The sequence below is a fragment of the Nyctibius grandis genome, chromosome 25, assembly GCF_013368605.1.
Source record: "Nyctibius grandis isolate bNycGra1 chromosome 25, bNycGra1.pri, whole genome shotgun sequence".
In the NCBI taxonomy this organism is placed as follows: domain Eukaryota; kingdom Metazoa; phylum Chordata; class Aves; order Nyctibiiformes; family Nyctibiidae; genus Nyctibius; species Nyctibius grandis.
Genome location: NC_090682.1, coordinates 6,565,614 through 6,581,382, shown reverse-complemented (window position 1 = coordinate 6,581,382; position 15,769 = coordinate 6,565,614). Strand labels below are relative to the sequence as shown.

At 55.3% G+C, this 15,769-nt stretch overlaps 1 protein-coding gene across 1 annotated transcript in view; it reads right to left on the bottom strand.

Annotated features, from left to right (window-relative positions):
* Positions 1–6,095: 6,095 nt before the first annotated feature.
* Positions 6,096–15,769, bottom strand: part of DSCAML1 (DS cell adhesion molecule like 1) — a 107,413-nt gene continuing 97,739 nt past the window's right edge. Inside the window, exon 33 of the mRNA XM_068418293.1 lies at positions 6,096–6,538. Coding sequence (XP_068274394.1) covers positions 6,096–6,538 — 443 coding nt within the window. The remainder of the gene's footprint in view (positions 6,539–15,769) is intronic.

Below are 15,769 nucleotides of genomic sequence, written 5' to 3'. Positions count from 1 at the left end.
GAGTCCTGCCTCTCCTGCAGTCTAGACCAGCTCCTGCCCTCTGCAATTCCCTGTCCCCAAAAACACCTTGGGGCAGGGAGAGGAGGCAGAAGTCCCTGGTGGGTACGGCCCTCAGTGCCTCCCTAAACCAGGACATGCTGGGCAGGAGGTCTGGCCACCCATCCTTGATGGAGAGCCCCATGGCCTCAGCCTGACCCACGAGCTCTGCAGCCCCACGAGCTCTGCAGCCCCACGAGCTCTGCAGCCCCACGAGCTCTGCAGCCCCACGAGCTCTGCAGCCCCCTGCCTCGTGATGAGCATGGCTAGCCAGCGCGCTGCGGGAAGACACGCGGAGCATCACCACAGCTGGCGAGGCCACCGTGGGCTGCGATCGCTGGTGGTGTGTAGGGAGGAGCAGCTCTTGCTCTCCTGCATCTCTCCTGTCACCTGCTGCCAATCCTTTGTGTCCAGCTCGGGACCAGCCTGTGCCGTGAGGAGCCCCTGCCGTACCTCGTGTACCAGCCGCTGCCCTGGCAGATCCAGTGCGTGACCCAGAGCCGCCGCACGAGCCGGGACAGCGAGGTGAGGGCTGGCTTCTCTGTGCCGTGGGGGAGCAGGGCTGGGGGAGAGGGCAGTGCCCGGGGCCTGGCCGTTGAGCAAACGGGCTGCTTGGAGCGGGAGGCTTGGGCAGCGCGGAGAGATTTTTCTCTTTCCTTTGAAAGACAGAAAATGGTAACACTAGGAGGCAGGACAAGCTGGGAAATGTAGGAGAGGTATTTGTAGACAAATTCATGAATTAAAACATCCCCTAGCAGACCTGGCATGCTGGGTGGTGCAGTACCACGGTAGGTGCTGGACTTGAGGAAATAAACCCAGCAAGTGTGGTTCCATGCTGATTTGAAATGCAGATGTAGTGGGGCCAGCCTGTGCCAATGCACAGCCCAGGGTGCTGCCAGCACACCTCAGGTCTGATGTCTGATACAAAGCGCTCTTCTGCTCCTCCTGGGAGGACTTCTCACCAAAGCTAATTAAGTAATTGGTGCTCAGTAGTGCCCTTCAAGGGACCACCAGTAAGCAGGTTCATGTTCCCCCAAGGGAAGGGATGGTGGAAAGCTCCGTGAGGCCAGCCCTGTCCCTTCTGGGGCTTCCCAGCTGGCCTCAAAGGGACTGTTCTGATGGCCCCTGCCTGATGGATAACTGACTCTGGGTTTTTGTTCTCTACCTTTCCAGAAAGGCAGGAGCTCTCGGCACAACAGCATGTACTCTGTTTCTGGAGAGACAGGTGAGTGCGGAGCAGGTGGGTAGATAGCTCTGCCCAAGTTCTCGGGGAAAAGTGTGGTTGTGACTGTGGGATGCAACAGAAGAGCAGCCAGTGCAGTACCTGGACCCTTCTTGGCCTCTCCTTCCAAACAATCTGTGACGTTATTAAGAGGCCCTCTGGAAGTCAGCTTTGTGGGAGGGAAGCCCTCTGACAGCCCTCCCCCCAGCTCAGCCTATGGCTGGTTGGCTGGGTGGTGGCCAGGGCCCTTCTTGCCACCCTGGATGGCATGTGAGCAGGGACAGCATGGGGAGATGGTTGGTAGCACCTGGAGTACCAGCAAGTGAAGTGTTGCCCAGCTGGATATACAACAGCACACTGTTCATGGCTGGCCACGTACCTTGTTAAGCAGGGCAGGAGGGAGCCCGTTCCCTTTATGTGTCTTTTTACTTGGTAGTTTATTTTAGGATGTGAGTAAAAGTAGGTTCAGATACCAGGGGTGAGTTTATCCAGCAGCATCTGGCGCCAGCCTCTCTGATGGCTGCTCGGGGGGTGCTCAGCAGTGACACTCGCTTCGAGGAGCGCTGCCGAGTGCCGTTGATTCGGCTCCTGGGCCCTCTCACAACACTTCCCCCATGCCCCATTAGGCGTGGGGTGGGGGGGCTCCCATCTGTCAGCGTGAGAGCTTTAGTGCTGTGCGCTGCCAGGCTGCTTTTTCTAATCTTATTTGTGTTGTGTGGAAGTGAGCGAGTACCATAGTTGGTGATCAAACGTGGGGGAGCCGAGGGCTTTGGGAGCAAAGCTGTGTAAGCGGAGGGCTCGGTGCTGCCAGGGAGGCTGGGCTGCTCCCTGTTCCATCCCCCTCTGCCCGGGGATGCCCCCTGTGAGCTGGGGGAGCTGGGGTGCCACGCTGGGGACTCTCCAGCCTCTTTCCCTTCCATAATGCAGAAAAGCCCCCCTGTCTGGGTGCTCTGCAGGGAGCCTGGGGTGCACAGAGGCCACTCTGACCCCACAGGGATGATGCCAGAGCCCTGCCCTGCTTGGTGGAGCCTGTCCAGGGCCGCTGGCACTGCCTGTGCTCACGGTGATGCTTGGTTGTCATTGTAGGCAGCGTGACCCCTGACACCAGCAGCGAGAGCAAGTCCTTCAGCGACCCTTCTGAGAAAGCGGCCGTCACCATCCAGACCCACTTCAGGAGATACCAGCAGCAGAAGCAGGACAAGAAGTAGACGTGCTGGCTGCCTGTGCCCTGCGCTGCCCCTCCTGTCTGTCCTGTACCCCAGCGAGGTTCATGGCCGTGGTGACTGAACCCGCTCCCTGATGTGTAGCTCCTGGTGTGTTCGCAGCTGTAGATCCCCTGCCGTTTGTGTTGGTTGCTGCTCTGAGTGATCCCTTTCCTGGTCAGTCCTTCCCCAGGCAGCGCTGCCTCGTGGTACAACTGGCGAGGGACTGTTTGACTGGCCCCCAGCACCCAGGAGTGACGCAGCACTGACAAGCCTTTCCTGGGCAGCAGCACCCTGAGCTGTGGGGCTGGGCGAGCTGCTGAGACCCCGCAGCTGTGCTGCTGGGAGTGGGGCCCTGCACAGCTGAGAGCGGTTGGGGCTGGCTCATTGCTGCCCAGCTGGGGCTCGCTTGGCCCTATAAAAGCCCTTCCCCGTGCCTCCATCTTCATTCTGCCTCTGGAACTGGATTGAGCAACTGCCTCTGTGCCCTGCTCCCGGCTCGCAGAGCTGCTGAGCATGGTGTCCAGGAGCTGGCTGGAGCAGGACGTCACCGAGGGAACGAGCTGCAGGTAGGGAAGGGAGCATGAGCTGGGCCAAGAGCAGCCTGGGAGCTGTTCTTACCTTTGTTGGGGTGCTCTGGTGTCAGCAGGGATGGGGTGGGACTCTGTCTGCTGTGGCTGCGTGTACTGAGGTTGAACCTGCTCTCTGCAGAGCCAGGCTCCTTCCTGAGACAGCCCTATGTCTTCTGGTCCAGCACAGCTGAAGAGAGCCCTGCTCCCAGTCTGGCAGGGGCAGGACCCCAGGCTTAGCTCGGGTTTTAGCACCTGGTTTTGAGTGTCAGCTTTGGGAGGGTGCAGAGTTGTTGAGGAAGAGGGAATATGAAGGCACAGAGCTCTGGGCCAGCACAGAACCAGGAGGAGGCTTGTGGTGAGCAGGGAGGCTGTGAGGAGCTGGTGAGGAGGTGCTGGGTGCTCAGGGGGAAGGAGCAGGGATTTTGTGTGTGGAGTACTGAGCTGTGCCCCCGGAGCCCTGACTGCTCGCAGGCTGCCCTGTCTGTCCTCCCCAGCCACAAATGTCCCCAGCCCTTCTTACAAGGGCTCTGTCCCCAGCCGCCCCTGCTGACCTTCAGCTTGTGAGTGCTGGGGTTTGGTGTCTGGCTTCTGCCTGCGCCGGGGTTTTTAGCCTGTTTCCAGTTGAGGGGAGAGTTGGGATGGTGTGGCTGGGATGGGCTGTATTCCTGCACCTCCTGCTTTGTGTCTGTGCTGCACTGGGGGGAGAGCCCACGGCCACGGTGAAGGGCGGTGGCTTGCTGGGGGATGCTGGGCTCTCATGGGTGAGTGCTGCATGTGTGGGCTGTCTTAGCAAACTGTGCAAAGCCAGGGATGGTACCTGCTGGGGAGGGGGAGGGGGGAAATGTGGCTAAGATGTAGAAGGCAATCTGCCCTAGCCAACCACAATAAAGATGTATTAATTGGTGTTAATCTATTCTTCTCCTCTTCTTGCTAATCCACTTACTCTCAGATCTGAGAACACACTTGTCACTTCTTGCACCTTCTATTTAAGTCTGGGATTGGTGTCTGGGAGGTGCTGCATGGCTGTGACACTGCTTTGAGGTGGGGGTGAGCACTGGGCTCTGTATAATATCTGTACCATGGAAAGGTTTTGAAGTCTAATGTGCACTGAACTGCTTTTGAAAGCCTTAGAAAAATGCTTGAGAAATGCTAGTTTGCTTGACAGCATTTTCCCCTGATCTCGGGGAGAGACAGAAGGGGTAACACTGGTTTCACTGGGTGGAAGGCAAACACTAACTGGTGTAAGACAGACACAGTTTTGGGATGAGTTGATGCAGGCTGTGACGTGCAGACGCTGCTGTGGGACCGGTGGGTGCCCTGGAGCAGCGAGAGGGTGCTCAGCCTGTCCCTGCCGGGGAGGGCCAAGGGGACGGGCACCCAGGAGGCTCCCTGGGCTCTGTGGGTGCTGCCCACAGGTGGAGTCACTCGTGACGGGTTGCTGCACATCCCCCAGCCTCTCTGACCCCTTGGTATTGTCCCTTGACTTGCTTTCAGGGAAGCTAAGCAAGATCCTCCTGGCTCAGAGACCCTGTCAGAGCTGTGTGCTGGGATCCTCAGCATCCAGTTGCCTTGTGCATGGTCCATGTATAAATGCTGCACAACACCCATGCGCTGCCTGCGTGCTAAACTGGAAACCCGCCATGGTTTTGTCTCCAAAAACCTCTTAAAATTGGATGAATAAGAAAAATTGTGCATAGAAGTAAACGCTCTCCAGACCAGAACCCAAGGTAAGTCCTGCTGAAGGCTGACCCTGTTTGGTGCACGGAGTTGGAGCCGGGCTGACTGCTCTGGACATGAACTCTCAGCACACCCAAACCGACGGCTCCAGATGCAGGCAGTAACCGGGCTCCTCTTGCTGACGAGCATCTGGAAACCGCTGGCAGAGGCGGAGCAGCTCGAGCAGCGCCTCAGGCAGAGGCAATGCAATGTCCTGGCACGGTTTGGCTCACCAGGAGCAAACGGGACCTGTCCCTAAGGAAAGCAAGCAAGTGTGGATGGAGGAGTGATGAAAATACTAGCTTATAAATTACGGAAAATAAGGAAACGGACAGAAGTGCAGTTACTTGGACCTCAAAGAGCACCAGAACCTCCTCTGGAAGGTAAGTTCTAGTTTGGGTAAGTACAGTGACTGTTAATAACTGTCTGTCTTGGCTATTTCGGTCGTCCTTGGGCAGCAGAACAGGTAAGGGACGTTGCTGGCCCTGGGCTGCTTGCCTTGGCTGCAACTGCTCTTGTTTTCACTGTCACATGTGCACGGGTGAAAGGGGAAGGGACAACCTGCACTTCTTTGGGGGCGAGTTGCTATGGCTGGTGGGAAAAACCAGGAGGAAATCGAGAACAAACCAAGGTGAGTGGCTGTGCTGTGATACCCTGCGTCCTCGGAGAGCTGTGCGGGGTTGTACTGTCCTGTGCTGCGACTGACCACGGCAGGAGGCAGCGATGCTGGGATGCATGGCCCTACGCTGGGCTCACTGGGCTGCACCCTGCTCTGTGCTGCTCTGCTGTGATCCATCACCCTCGGCTGCGAGCAGGGACCACCGCGCTGCCGGAGCAACACCGTGCCGTGCCGGGGCTCCCCCGGGCCGTTCTGCCCCAGCCCCTGCACGGGCTCCTGCCCTGCTCGCTCAACAGACGCCTGTGTATAAACATAACCTTTATTGCACACAGCGCTGGGTTTTTTTCATAGAAAAAGGTATTAACACGTAAGTATTTGCAAATCGAAGCAACTCCTGCTGTTTTCAGAACAGTAAAATAGCATGCAATCGATGTCTCGGAGACGTTCCTTTTGAAAACCACCAACAAGATCAGGGGGGAAAAAAAAAGGTCGCTGAGTCTTTCCTTGTGCCTCTTTCAAACTGATGTGAAATATATATATGTTTACATATATATTATATTTTGTTTAAATCTGTAGCATCAAATTCTTTGTGCCCTGGTTTCTTTTTCTGTTTGGAGAAGAAGAAAATAGCTTCATTTGTACAAAAGAGTTCGTTATGTACAAGTTTGTTAATTAAATAGAAATGGTGCAGGAAATGAGCGGTGTCTCTTGGGTCTCCAGCTGGAGCTCTACACCAGCGTGTAGGACTTGGAGTAGGCTCCGGCGCCCTGTTTTTGAGACCTGCCGACACCCGATGTGTTCATTTCTAGGAGCGAGTCCCTGGAGCCCCCCACTTTGGAGTGCGCGGGCACCCGCGCCTCGGCAGCGGCGGGGGCCTCGGCGGCGGCGGGCGCGGGGGCGGCGCTGGCAGCGGGGGCGGCGGCGGTGCTCGTCGTGCCGGGCATGGGGAGAGTCCGTTGAGGTAAGGTGGTTGCGGCGGAGGCGGGGGGAGGCAGGGCCAGGGGCTTGCTGCCGGGCTCCAGCGTCAGGTGCCGGGCTTGCGCGTGGTAGGCCCGGGCGAGGTTTCGGATGGAGGCTTCCCGGGGCGGCACCACGGGGCAGGGCTCGTGGGCGTCGGGCTTGCGGAAGAAGGCTTCTGACTTGACGTAGAGCGGGAGGTTGCAGTAGTCGCCTGCGGGGGGAAGCGGAGGGGGGTGAGGCTCTGTAGGGTGAAGTTATATAAAACACGCACTATCCTCACCCTCTAAGCTGTCGTGCTCTGTGCAACACGAGGCATGGAGCATCTCGAGCTACAGTAGTCCGTGTTTTGTAGAACCTGTCCTGGAAAGTGTTATACTGTGTAATAGCACGTGTACACGGCAATAAAACAACACAATAACAACATGACTGGCTATTCCCTATAAAATGTAACCAGTTACATTGTCCGATGTATGTACTACACTGAATTATCTGTAATGCATTGCATAATGTCACGTGTAATGTGTGTAACGTGTGGTATCGCTGCTGGCACATACCCCACTTCATGCTGTGATGTATTTTGTGTAATGCTTGTACTACATCCACGATGTCTGTTATGGTATACACTACACATCACTGTTAGATGTTACGTGTTCTACATACTGATGTAAATAGTGCATGTGCTACAAGAAACAAGATGTTGTACTGTGTTATGCAATGTCATATACATCTGTAGTCCTTTCCTTTAAGGATTTATGTGTATATATATGATACGGCGTTGTTATACTCGTATTACTGTATGTTATAGAAGTTACTCTGTATAAAAATGAACTCTCAGTTATCACAGGTATTGTTCAAACAGATGTATGCATAGAACAATAGATATGTAATGTATTAGTGTGAAATACGAGGTTGCTTAGCTCTTCTGTTTTCGTACTGTACATCTAGAAGATGTTCCATTGTCTGATGTGTTGTAGTTACTCCCGTGTGCTAATACCACTGTAAGTGGGAAGGAATGTTTTGCAGGGCGGTATTGTATTGTCCTGGCTCTCCTGCTAAAAGCGAGGGGTGAGGAATGGTGGTGAGGTGACAGCTACAGGGCATCGTCGCTGCTGGGGAAAGACGAGCGCCGTGTCTCTGCAGGTAAATGGCACTTGTGGTCCTGAGCGGTGAGGAACAGGGCCCGGCCCTGCTGGGCTCCCCCAGGGGCACTGCACTCACGCTGGGGCTACACGGGTGGCACTGGCACATCGCGGGGGTGTCACCACGCACGGCTTTGGGGGGGAATGGTTGTACGTGCACGTTACTGCTGATGACCAACAGCCCTCAACTGGCTCTGCTCTACTCTGTCCTGTAGGGGTACAAAGGTCCTGAACGGGAAGGAATGCGAAGGAAGGCAAGGAAGAGAGGATGAAGGAATGCAAATAACTACTCTGGAAGGCGAAAGACGGCCGGGGACTGGGGAAAAATAAAGTACTGCAGCTGTGGCATGAGCAGGAATAAATACTCCGGCATAGGGAGGAACACTGAGCCCTCAGCAGGAACAAAAGCTGCAGCTGCCGTAGAATCAGCAGGAATAAATACGGGACAGGGGGAAGGAACGCGGCGGGAGAGGAGAGAGGAGGACGGCCGTGGAATGGGACAGCACACGGACGGCAGAGCAGGAACTAACTGAGACTTGGCGGGACACGTGTCCTGAGTGCGTGGGACTTCGCGGGACAAACGTGCCGTGTGTGTGTGGGACTTTGCGGGACACACGTGTCCTGAGTGCGTGGGACTTTGTGGTAATAACATGTCGTGTGGGCGTGGGACTTTGGGGGACACACGTGTCCTGAGTGCGGGGGACGTTGCGGGACAAACGTGCTGTGTGTGCGTGGGACTTTGCGGGACAAACATGCAGTGCGTCCTTGGGACTTTGCGGGAATAACGTGCCCTGCGTCCGTGGGACTTTGCGGGACAAACGTGTCGTGTGTGTGTGGGACTTTGCAAGACAAACATGCAGTGCGTCCTTGGGACTTTGCGGGACAAACGTGCCGTGTGGGACTTTGCGGGACACACGTGCCCTGAGTGCGTGGGACTTTGCAGGACAAACATGTCATGTGTGCGTGGGACTTTGCGGGAATAACGTGCAGTGCGTCCGTGGGACTTTGCAAGACAAACATGCAGTGTGTCTGTGGGACTTTGCTGGAGAAATGTATCGTGTGTACGTGGGACTTTGCGGGAATAACGTGCCCTGAGTGCGGGGGACTTTGCAGGACACACGTGTCCTGAGTGCATAGGCCTTTGCGGGAATAACATGCAGTGTGTCCATGGGACTTTGCGGGACAAACGTGTCCTGAGTGCGTGGGACATTGTGGGAATAACATGCAGCGCGTCCATGGGACTTTGCGGGACAAACGTGTCGTGTGTGCGTGGGACTTTGCAGGACAAACGTGTCCTGAGTGTGTGGGACTTAGCGGAACAAACGTGCCGTGTGTGCGTGGGACTTTGGGGGACAAACGTGCCCTGAGTGCATGGGACTTTGCAGGAATAACGTGCCCTGAGTGCGTGGGACTTTGCGGGACAAACGTGTCGTGTGTGTGTGGCACTTTGCGGGACAAACATGCAGTGCGTCCTTGGGACTTTGCGGGAATAACGTGCCCTGCGTCCGTGGGACATTGTGGGACACACGTGTTGTGTGTGCGTGGGACTTTGCAGGACAAACATGCAGTGCGTCCTTGGGACTTTGCGGGACAAACGTGCCGTGTGTGCGTGGAACTTTGCGGGAATAACGTGCAGTGCGTGCGTGGGACTTTGTGAGACAAACGTGCCCTGAGTGCGTGGGACTATGTGGGACAAACATGCAGTGCGTCCGTGGGACTTTGCAGGACACATGTGTCGTGTGTGCGTGGGACTTTGCAGGACACACATGCTGTGAGTGCATGGGACATTGCAGGAATAACATGCAGTGCGTCCATGGGACGTTGCGGGACAAACGTGTCCTTTGTGCATGGGACTTTACAGGAATAATGTGTCGTGTGTGAGTGGGACTTTGCGGGACACACGTGCCCTGAGTGCGTGGGACTTTGCGGGAAAACATGTCGTGTGTGAGTGGGACTTTGCGGGACACACGTGCCCTGAGTGCGTGGGACTTTGCGGGAAAACATGTCATGTGTGAGTGGGACTTGGCGGGACACACGTGCCCTGAGTGCGTGGGACATTGCGGGACACACGTGTCCTGAGTGCGTGGGACTTAGCGGGACACACGTGCCCTGAGTGCGTGGGACGTTGTGGGACGTGTGCTGAGTGCATGGGACGTTGTGGGACAAACGTGCCATGTGTGCGTGGGACTTTGCGGGAATAACGTGTTGTGTGTGCGTGGGAGACACGTGCCCTGAGTGCGTGGGACGTTGCGGGAATAACGTGCCATGAGTGTGTGGGACTTGGCGGGACACACGTGTCCTGAGTGCGGGGAACTTTGTGGTAATAACATGTCGTGTGTGCGTGGGACTTTGCGGGACACACGTGCCCTGAGTGCATGGGACTTTGCAGGAATAACATGTCCTGAGTGTGGGGGATGTTGCGGGACACATGTGCTCTGTGTGCGTGGGACTTTGCGGGACACATGTGCTCTGTGTGCGTGGGACTGTGCGGGACAAACGCGCCGTGTGTGCGTGGGACTTTGTGGGACAAACGTGTCATGTGTGTGTGGCACTTTGCAGGACAAACATGCAGTGCGTCCTTGGGACTTTGCGGGACAAACGTGCCGTGTGGGTGTGGGACTTTGTGGGACACACGTGCCCTGAGTGCAAGGGACTTTGCGGGACACACGTGCCGTGTGTCTGTGGAACTTTGCGGGAATAATGTGCAGTGCGTGCGTGGGACTTTGTGAGACAAACGTGCCCTGAGTGCGTGGGACTATGTGGGACAAACATGCAGTGCGTCCGTGGGACTTTGCAGGACACATGTGTCGTGTGTGCGTGGGACTTTGCGGGAATAACATGTCCTGAGTGCGTGGGACTTTGCAGGACACATGTGTCCTGAGTGCGTAGGACTTTGCGGGAATAAGGTGTCCTGAGTGCGTGGGACATTGCGGGACACACGTGCCCTGAGTGCGTGGCACTTTGCGGGACAAATGTGCTGTGTGTGCGTGGGACTTGGCGGGACACACATGTCGTGTGTGCGTGGGACTTTGCGGGACACATATGCCCTGAGTGCGTGGGACGTTGCGGGACAAACATGTCGTGTGTGCGTGGCACTTGGCGGGATGCACGTGCCCTGAGTGCGTGGGACTTTGCAGGACGCACGTGTCCTGCGTGCCTGGGACTTTGCGGGATGCACGTGTAGTATGTGCGTGGAACTTGGTGGGACACACGTGCCGTGTGTGCCTGGGACTTTGCGGGACACACGTGTCCTGAGTGCGTGGGACGTTGCGGGACAAACGTGCCATGTGTGCGTGGGACTTTGCGGGACACACGTGCTGTGTGTGCATGGAACTGTACGGGAATAACGTGTCCTGAGTGCGTGGGACTTTGCGGGAATAAAGTGCCATGTGTGTGTGGGACGTTGCGGGACACGTGTTGTGTGTGTGACAAATACAACTTGGAAAAGGGAGTGTGGCTTCGAGGGGGCGGAGCTTGGAAAGGGGGCGTGGTTTCGACATGGAAATGCTCAGGAAAATTCTTAGAAAAGGGGGCGGAGCTTGAAAAGGGGGCGTGGTTTCGACATGGAAATGCTCAGGAAAATTCTTAGAAAAGGGGGCGTGGTTTCGAGGGGGCGGAGCTTGAAAAGGGGGCGTGGTTTCGAGGGGGCGGAGCTTGAAAAGGGGGCGTGGTTTCGACATTTAAATACTCAGAAAAGGGGGGCGTGGTTTCGACAGTGAAATGCTTAGAAAAATGCTTAGAAAAGGGGGCGTGGTTTCGAGGGGGCGGAGCTTGAAAAGGGGGCGTGGTTTCGACATTTAAATACTCAGAAAAGGGGGCGTGGTTTCGACATGAAATACTCAGGAAAATTCTTAGAAAAGGGGGCGTGGTTTCGAGGGGGCGGAGCTTGAAAAGGGGGCGTGGTTTCGAGGGGGCGGAGCTTGAAAAGGGGGCGTGGTTTCGAGGGGGCGGAGCTTGAAAAGGGGGCGTGGTTTCGACATGAAATACTCAGGAAAATTCTTAGAAAAGGGGGCGGAGCTTGAAAAGGGGGCGTGGTTTCGACATGGAAATGCTTAGAAAAATGCTTAGAAAAGGGGGCGTGGTTTCGACAGTGAAATGCTTAGAAAAATGCTTAGAAAAGGGGGCGTGGTTTCGAGGGGGCGGAGCTTGAAAAGGGGGCGTGGTTTCGAGGGGGCGGAGCTTGAAAAGGGGGCGTGGTTTCGAGGGGGCGGAGCTTGAAAAGGGGGCGTGGTTTCGACATTTAAATACTCAGAAAAGGGGGCGTGGTTTCCAAATAAAATGCTTAGAAAAATGCTTAGAAAAGGGGGCGCGGTTTCGAGGGGGCGGAGCTTGAAAAGGGGGCGCGGTTTCGAGGGGGCGGAGCTTGAAAAGGGGGCGTGGTTTCGACATGGAAATGCTTAGAAAAATACTCAGAAAAGGGGGCGTGGTTTCGAGGGGGCGGAGCTTGAAAAGGGGGCGTGGTTTCGACAGTGAAATGCTTAGAAAAATGCTTAGAAAAGGGGGCGTGGTTTCGAGGGGGCGGAGCTTGAAAAGGGGGCGTGGTTTCGACATGGAAATGCTCAGGAAAATTCTTAGAAAAGGGGGCGTGGTTTCGACATGAAATACTCAGGAAAATTCTTAGAAAAGGGGGCGGAGCTTGAAAAGGGGGCGTGGTTTCGAGGGGGCGGAGCTTGAACAGGGGGCGTGGTTTCGAGGGGGCGGAGCTTGAAAAGGGGGCGTGGTTTCGACATTTAAATACTCAGAAAAGGGGGCGTGGTTTCGACAGTGAAATGCTTAGAAAAATGCTTAGAAAAGGGGGCGTGGTTTCGACATTTAAATACTCAGAAAAGGGGGCGTGGTTTCGAGGGGGCGGAGCTTGAAAAGGGGGCGTGGTTTCGACATTTAAATACTCAGAAAAGGGGGCGTGGTTTCGACGGGGCGGAGCTTGAAAAGGGGGCGTGGTTTCGAGGGGGCGGAGCTTGAAAAGGGGGCGCGGTTTCGAGGGGGCGGAGCTTGAAAAGGGGGCGTGGTTTCGACATGGAAATGCTCAGGAAAATTCTTAGAAAAGGGGGCGGAGCTTGAAAAGGGGGCGTGGTTTCGACATGGAAATGCTCAGGAAAATTCTTAGAAAAGGGGGCGGAGCTTGAAAAGGGGGCGTGGTTTCCAAATAAAATACTCAGAAAAGGGGGCGTGGTTTCGAGGGGGCGGAGCTTGAAAAGGGGGCGTGGTTTCGACATTTAAATACTCAGAAAAGGGGGCGTGGTTTCGACGGGGCGGAGCTTGAAAAGGGGGCGTGGTTTCGAGGGGGCGGAGCTTGAAAAGGGGGCGCGGTTTCGAGGGGGCGGAGCTTGAAAAGGGGGCGTGGTTTCGACATGAAATACTCAGAAAAGGGGACGTGGTTTCGAGGGGGCGGAGCTTGAAAAGGGGGCGTGGTTTCGAGGGGCGGAGCTTGAAAAGGGGGCGTGGTTTCGAGGGGGCGGAGCTTGGAAAGGGGGCGTGGTTTCGACATGGAAATGCTCAGGAAAATTCTTAGAAAAGGGGGCGCGGTTTCGAGGGGGCGGAGCTTGAAAAGGGGGCGTGGTTTCGACATGGAAATGCTCAGGAAAATTCTTAGAAAAGGGGGCGGAGCTTGAAAAGGGGGCGTGGTTTCGACATGGAAATACTCAGGAAAATTCTTAGAAAAGGGGGCGTGGTTTCGAGGGGGCGGAGCTTGAAAATGGGGCGTGGTTTCGAGGGGGCGGAGCTTGAAAAGGGGGCGCGGTTTCGAGGGGGCGGAGCTTGAAAAGGGGGCGTGGTTTCGACATGAAATACTCAGAAAAGGGGGCGTGGTTTCGAGGGGGCGGAGCTTGAAAAGGGGGCGTGGTTTCGACATGGAAATGCTCAGGAAAATTCTTAGAAAAGGGGGCGGAGCTTGAAAAGGGGGCGTGGTTTCGACATGGAAATGCTCAGGAAAATTCTTAGAAAAGGGGGCGGAGCTTGAAAAGGGGGCGTGGTTTCGACATGGAAATACTCAGGAAAATTCTTAGAAAAGGGGGCGGAGCTTGAAAAGGGGGCGTGGTTTCGACATGAAATACTCAGGAAAATTCTTAGAAAAGGGGGCGGAGCTTGAAAAGGGGGCGTGGTTTCGAGGGGGCGGAGCTTGAAAAGGGGGCGCGGTTTCGAGGGGGCGGAGCTTGAAAAGGGGGCGTGGTTTCGACATGAAATACTCAGGAAAATTCTTAGAAAAGGGGGCGGAGCTTGAAAAGGGGGCGTGGTTTCGACATGGAAATGCTCAGGAAAATTCTTAGAAAAGGGGGCGGAGCTTGAAAAGGGGGCGTGGTTTCGACATGAAATACTCAGGAAAATTCTTAGAAAAGGGGGCGGAGCTTGAAAAGGGGGCGTGGTTTCGACATGAAATACTCAGGAAAATTCTTAGAAAAGGGGGCGGAGCTTGAAAAGGGGGCGTGGTTTCGAGGGGGCGGAGCTTGAAAAGGGGGCGCGGTTTCGAGGGGGCGGAGCTTGAAAAGGGGGCGTGGTTTCGACATGAAATACTCAGAAAAGGGGGCGTGGTTTCGAGGGGCGGAGCTTGAAAAGGGGGCGTGGTTTCGACATGGAAATACTCAGGAAAATTCTTAGAAAAGGGGGCGGAGCTTGAAAAGGGGGCGTGGTTTCGACATGAAATACTCAGGAAAATTCTTAGAAAAGGGGGCGGAGCTTGAAAAGGGGGCGTGGTTTCGAGGGGGCGGAGCTTGAAAAGGGGGCGTGGTTTCGAGGGGGCGGAGCTTGAAAAGGGGGCGCGGTTTCGAGGGGCGGAGCTTGAAAAGGGGGCGTGGTTTCGACATGGAAATGCTCAGGAAAATTCTTAGAAAAGGGGGCGGAGCTTGAAAAGGGGGCGTGGTTTCGACATGAAATACTCAGGAAAATTCTTAGAAAAGGGGGCGGAGCTTGAAAAGGGGGCGTGGTTTCGACATGGAAATACTCAGGAAAATTTTTAGAAAAGGGGGGCGGAGCTTGAAAAGGGGGCGTGGTTTTCGAGGGGGCGGAGCTTGAAAAGGGGGCGTGGTTTCGACATGAAATACTCAGGAAAATTCTTAGAAAAGGGGGCGGAGCTTGAAAAGGGGGCGTGGTTTCGACATGGAAATGCTCAGGAAAATTCTTAGAAAAGGGGGCGGAGCTTGAAAAGGGGGCGTGGTTTCGACATGAAATACTCAGGAAAATTCTTAGAAAAGGGGGCGGAGCTTGAAAAGGGGGCGTGGTTTCGAGGGGGCGGAGCTTGAAAAGGGGGCGCGGTTTCGAGGGGGCGGAGCTTGAAAAGGGGGCGTGGTTTCGACATGAAATACTCAGAAAAGGGGGCGTGGTTTCGAGGGGCGGAGCTTGAAAAGGGGGCGTGGTTTCGACATGGAAATACTCAGGAAAATTCTTAGAAAAGGGGGCGTGGTTTCGAGGGGGCGGAGCTTGGAAAGGGGGCGTGGTTTCGACATGAAATACTCAGGAAAATTCTGAGAAAAGGGGGGCGTGGTTTCGAGGGGGCGGAGCTTGAAAAGGGGGCGTGGTTTCGACATGGAAATGCTCAGGAAAATTCTTAGAAAAGGGGGCGGAGCTTGAAAAGGGGGCGTGGTTTCGACATGGAAATGCTCAGGAAAATTCTTAGAAAAGGGGGCGTGGTTTCGAGGGGGCGGGGCCTGAAAAGGGGGCGTGGTTTCCAAATAAAATACTCAGAAAAGGGGGCGTGGTTTCGAGGGGGCGGAGCTTGAAAAGGGGGCGTGGTTTCGACATGGAAATGCTCAGGAAATTCTTAGAAAAGGGGGCGTGGTTTCGACATGAAATACTCAGGAAAATTCTTAGAAAAGGGGGCGGAGCTTGAAAAGGGGGCGTGGTTTCGAGGGGGCGGAGCTTGAAAAGGGGGCGTGGTTTCGAGGGGGCGGAGCTTGAAAAGGGGGCGTGGTTTCGACATTTAAATACTCAGAAAAGGGGGCGTGGTTTCGAGGGGGCGGAGCTTGAAAAGGGGGGCGTGGTTTCGACATGGAAATACTCAGGAAAATTCTTAGAAAAGGGGGCGTGGTTTCGAGGGGGCGGAGCTTGGAAAGGGGGCGTGGTTTCGACATGAAATACTCAGGAAAATTCTTAGAAAAGGGGGCGGAGCTTGAAAAGGGGGCGTGGTTTCGACATGGAAATGCTCAGGAAAATTCTTAGAAAAGGGGGCGGAGCTTGAAAAGGGGGCGTGGTTTCGACAGTGAAATGCTTAGAAAAATGCTTAGAAAAGGGGGCGTGGTTTCGAGGGGGCGGAGCTTGAAAAGGGGGCGTGGTTTCGACATTTAAATACTCAGAAAAGGGGGCGTGGTTTC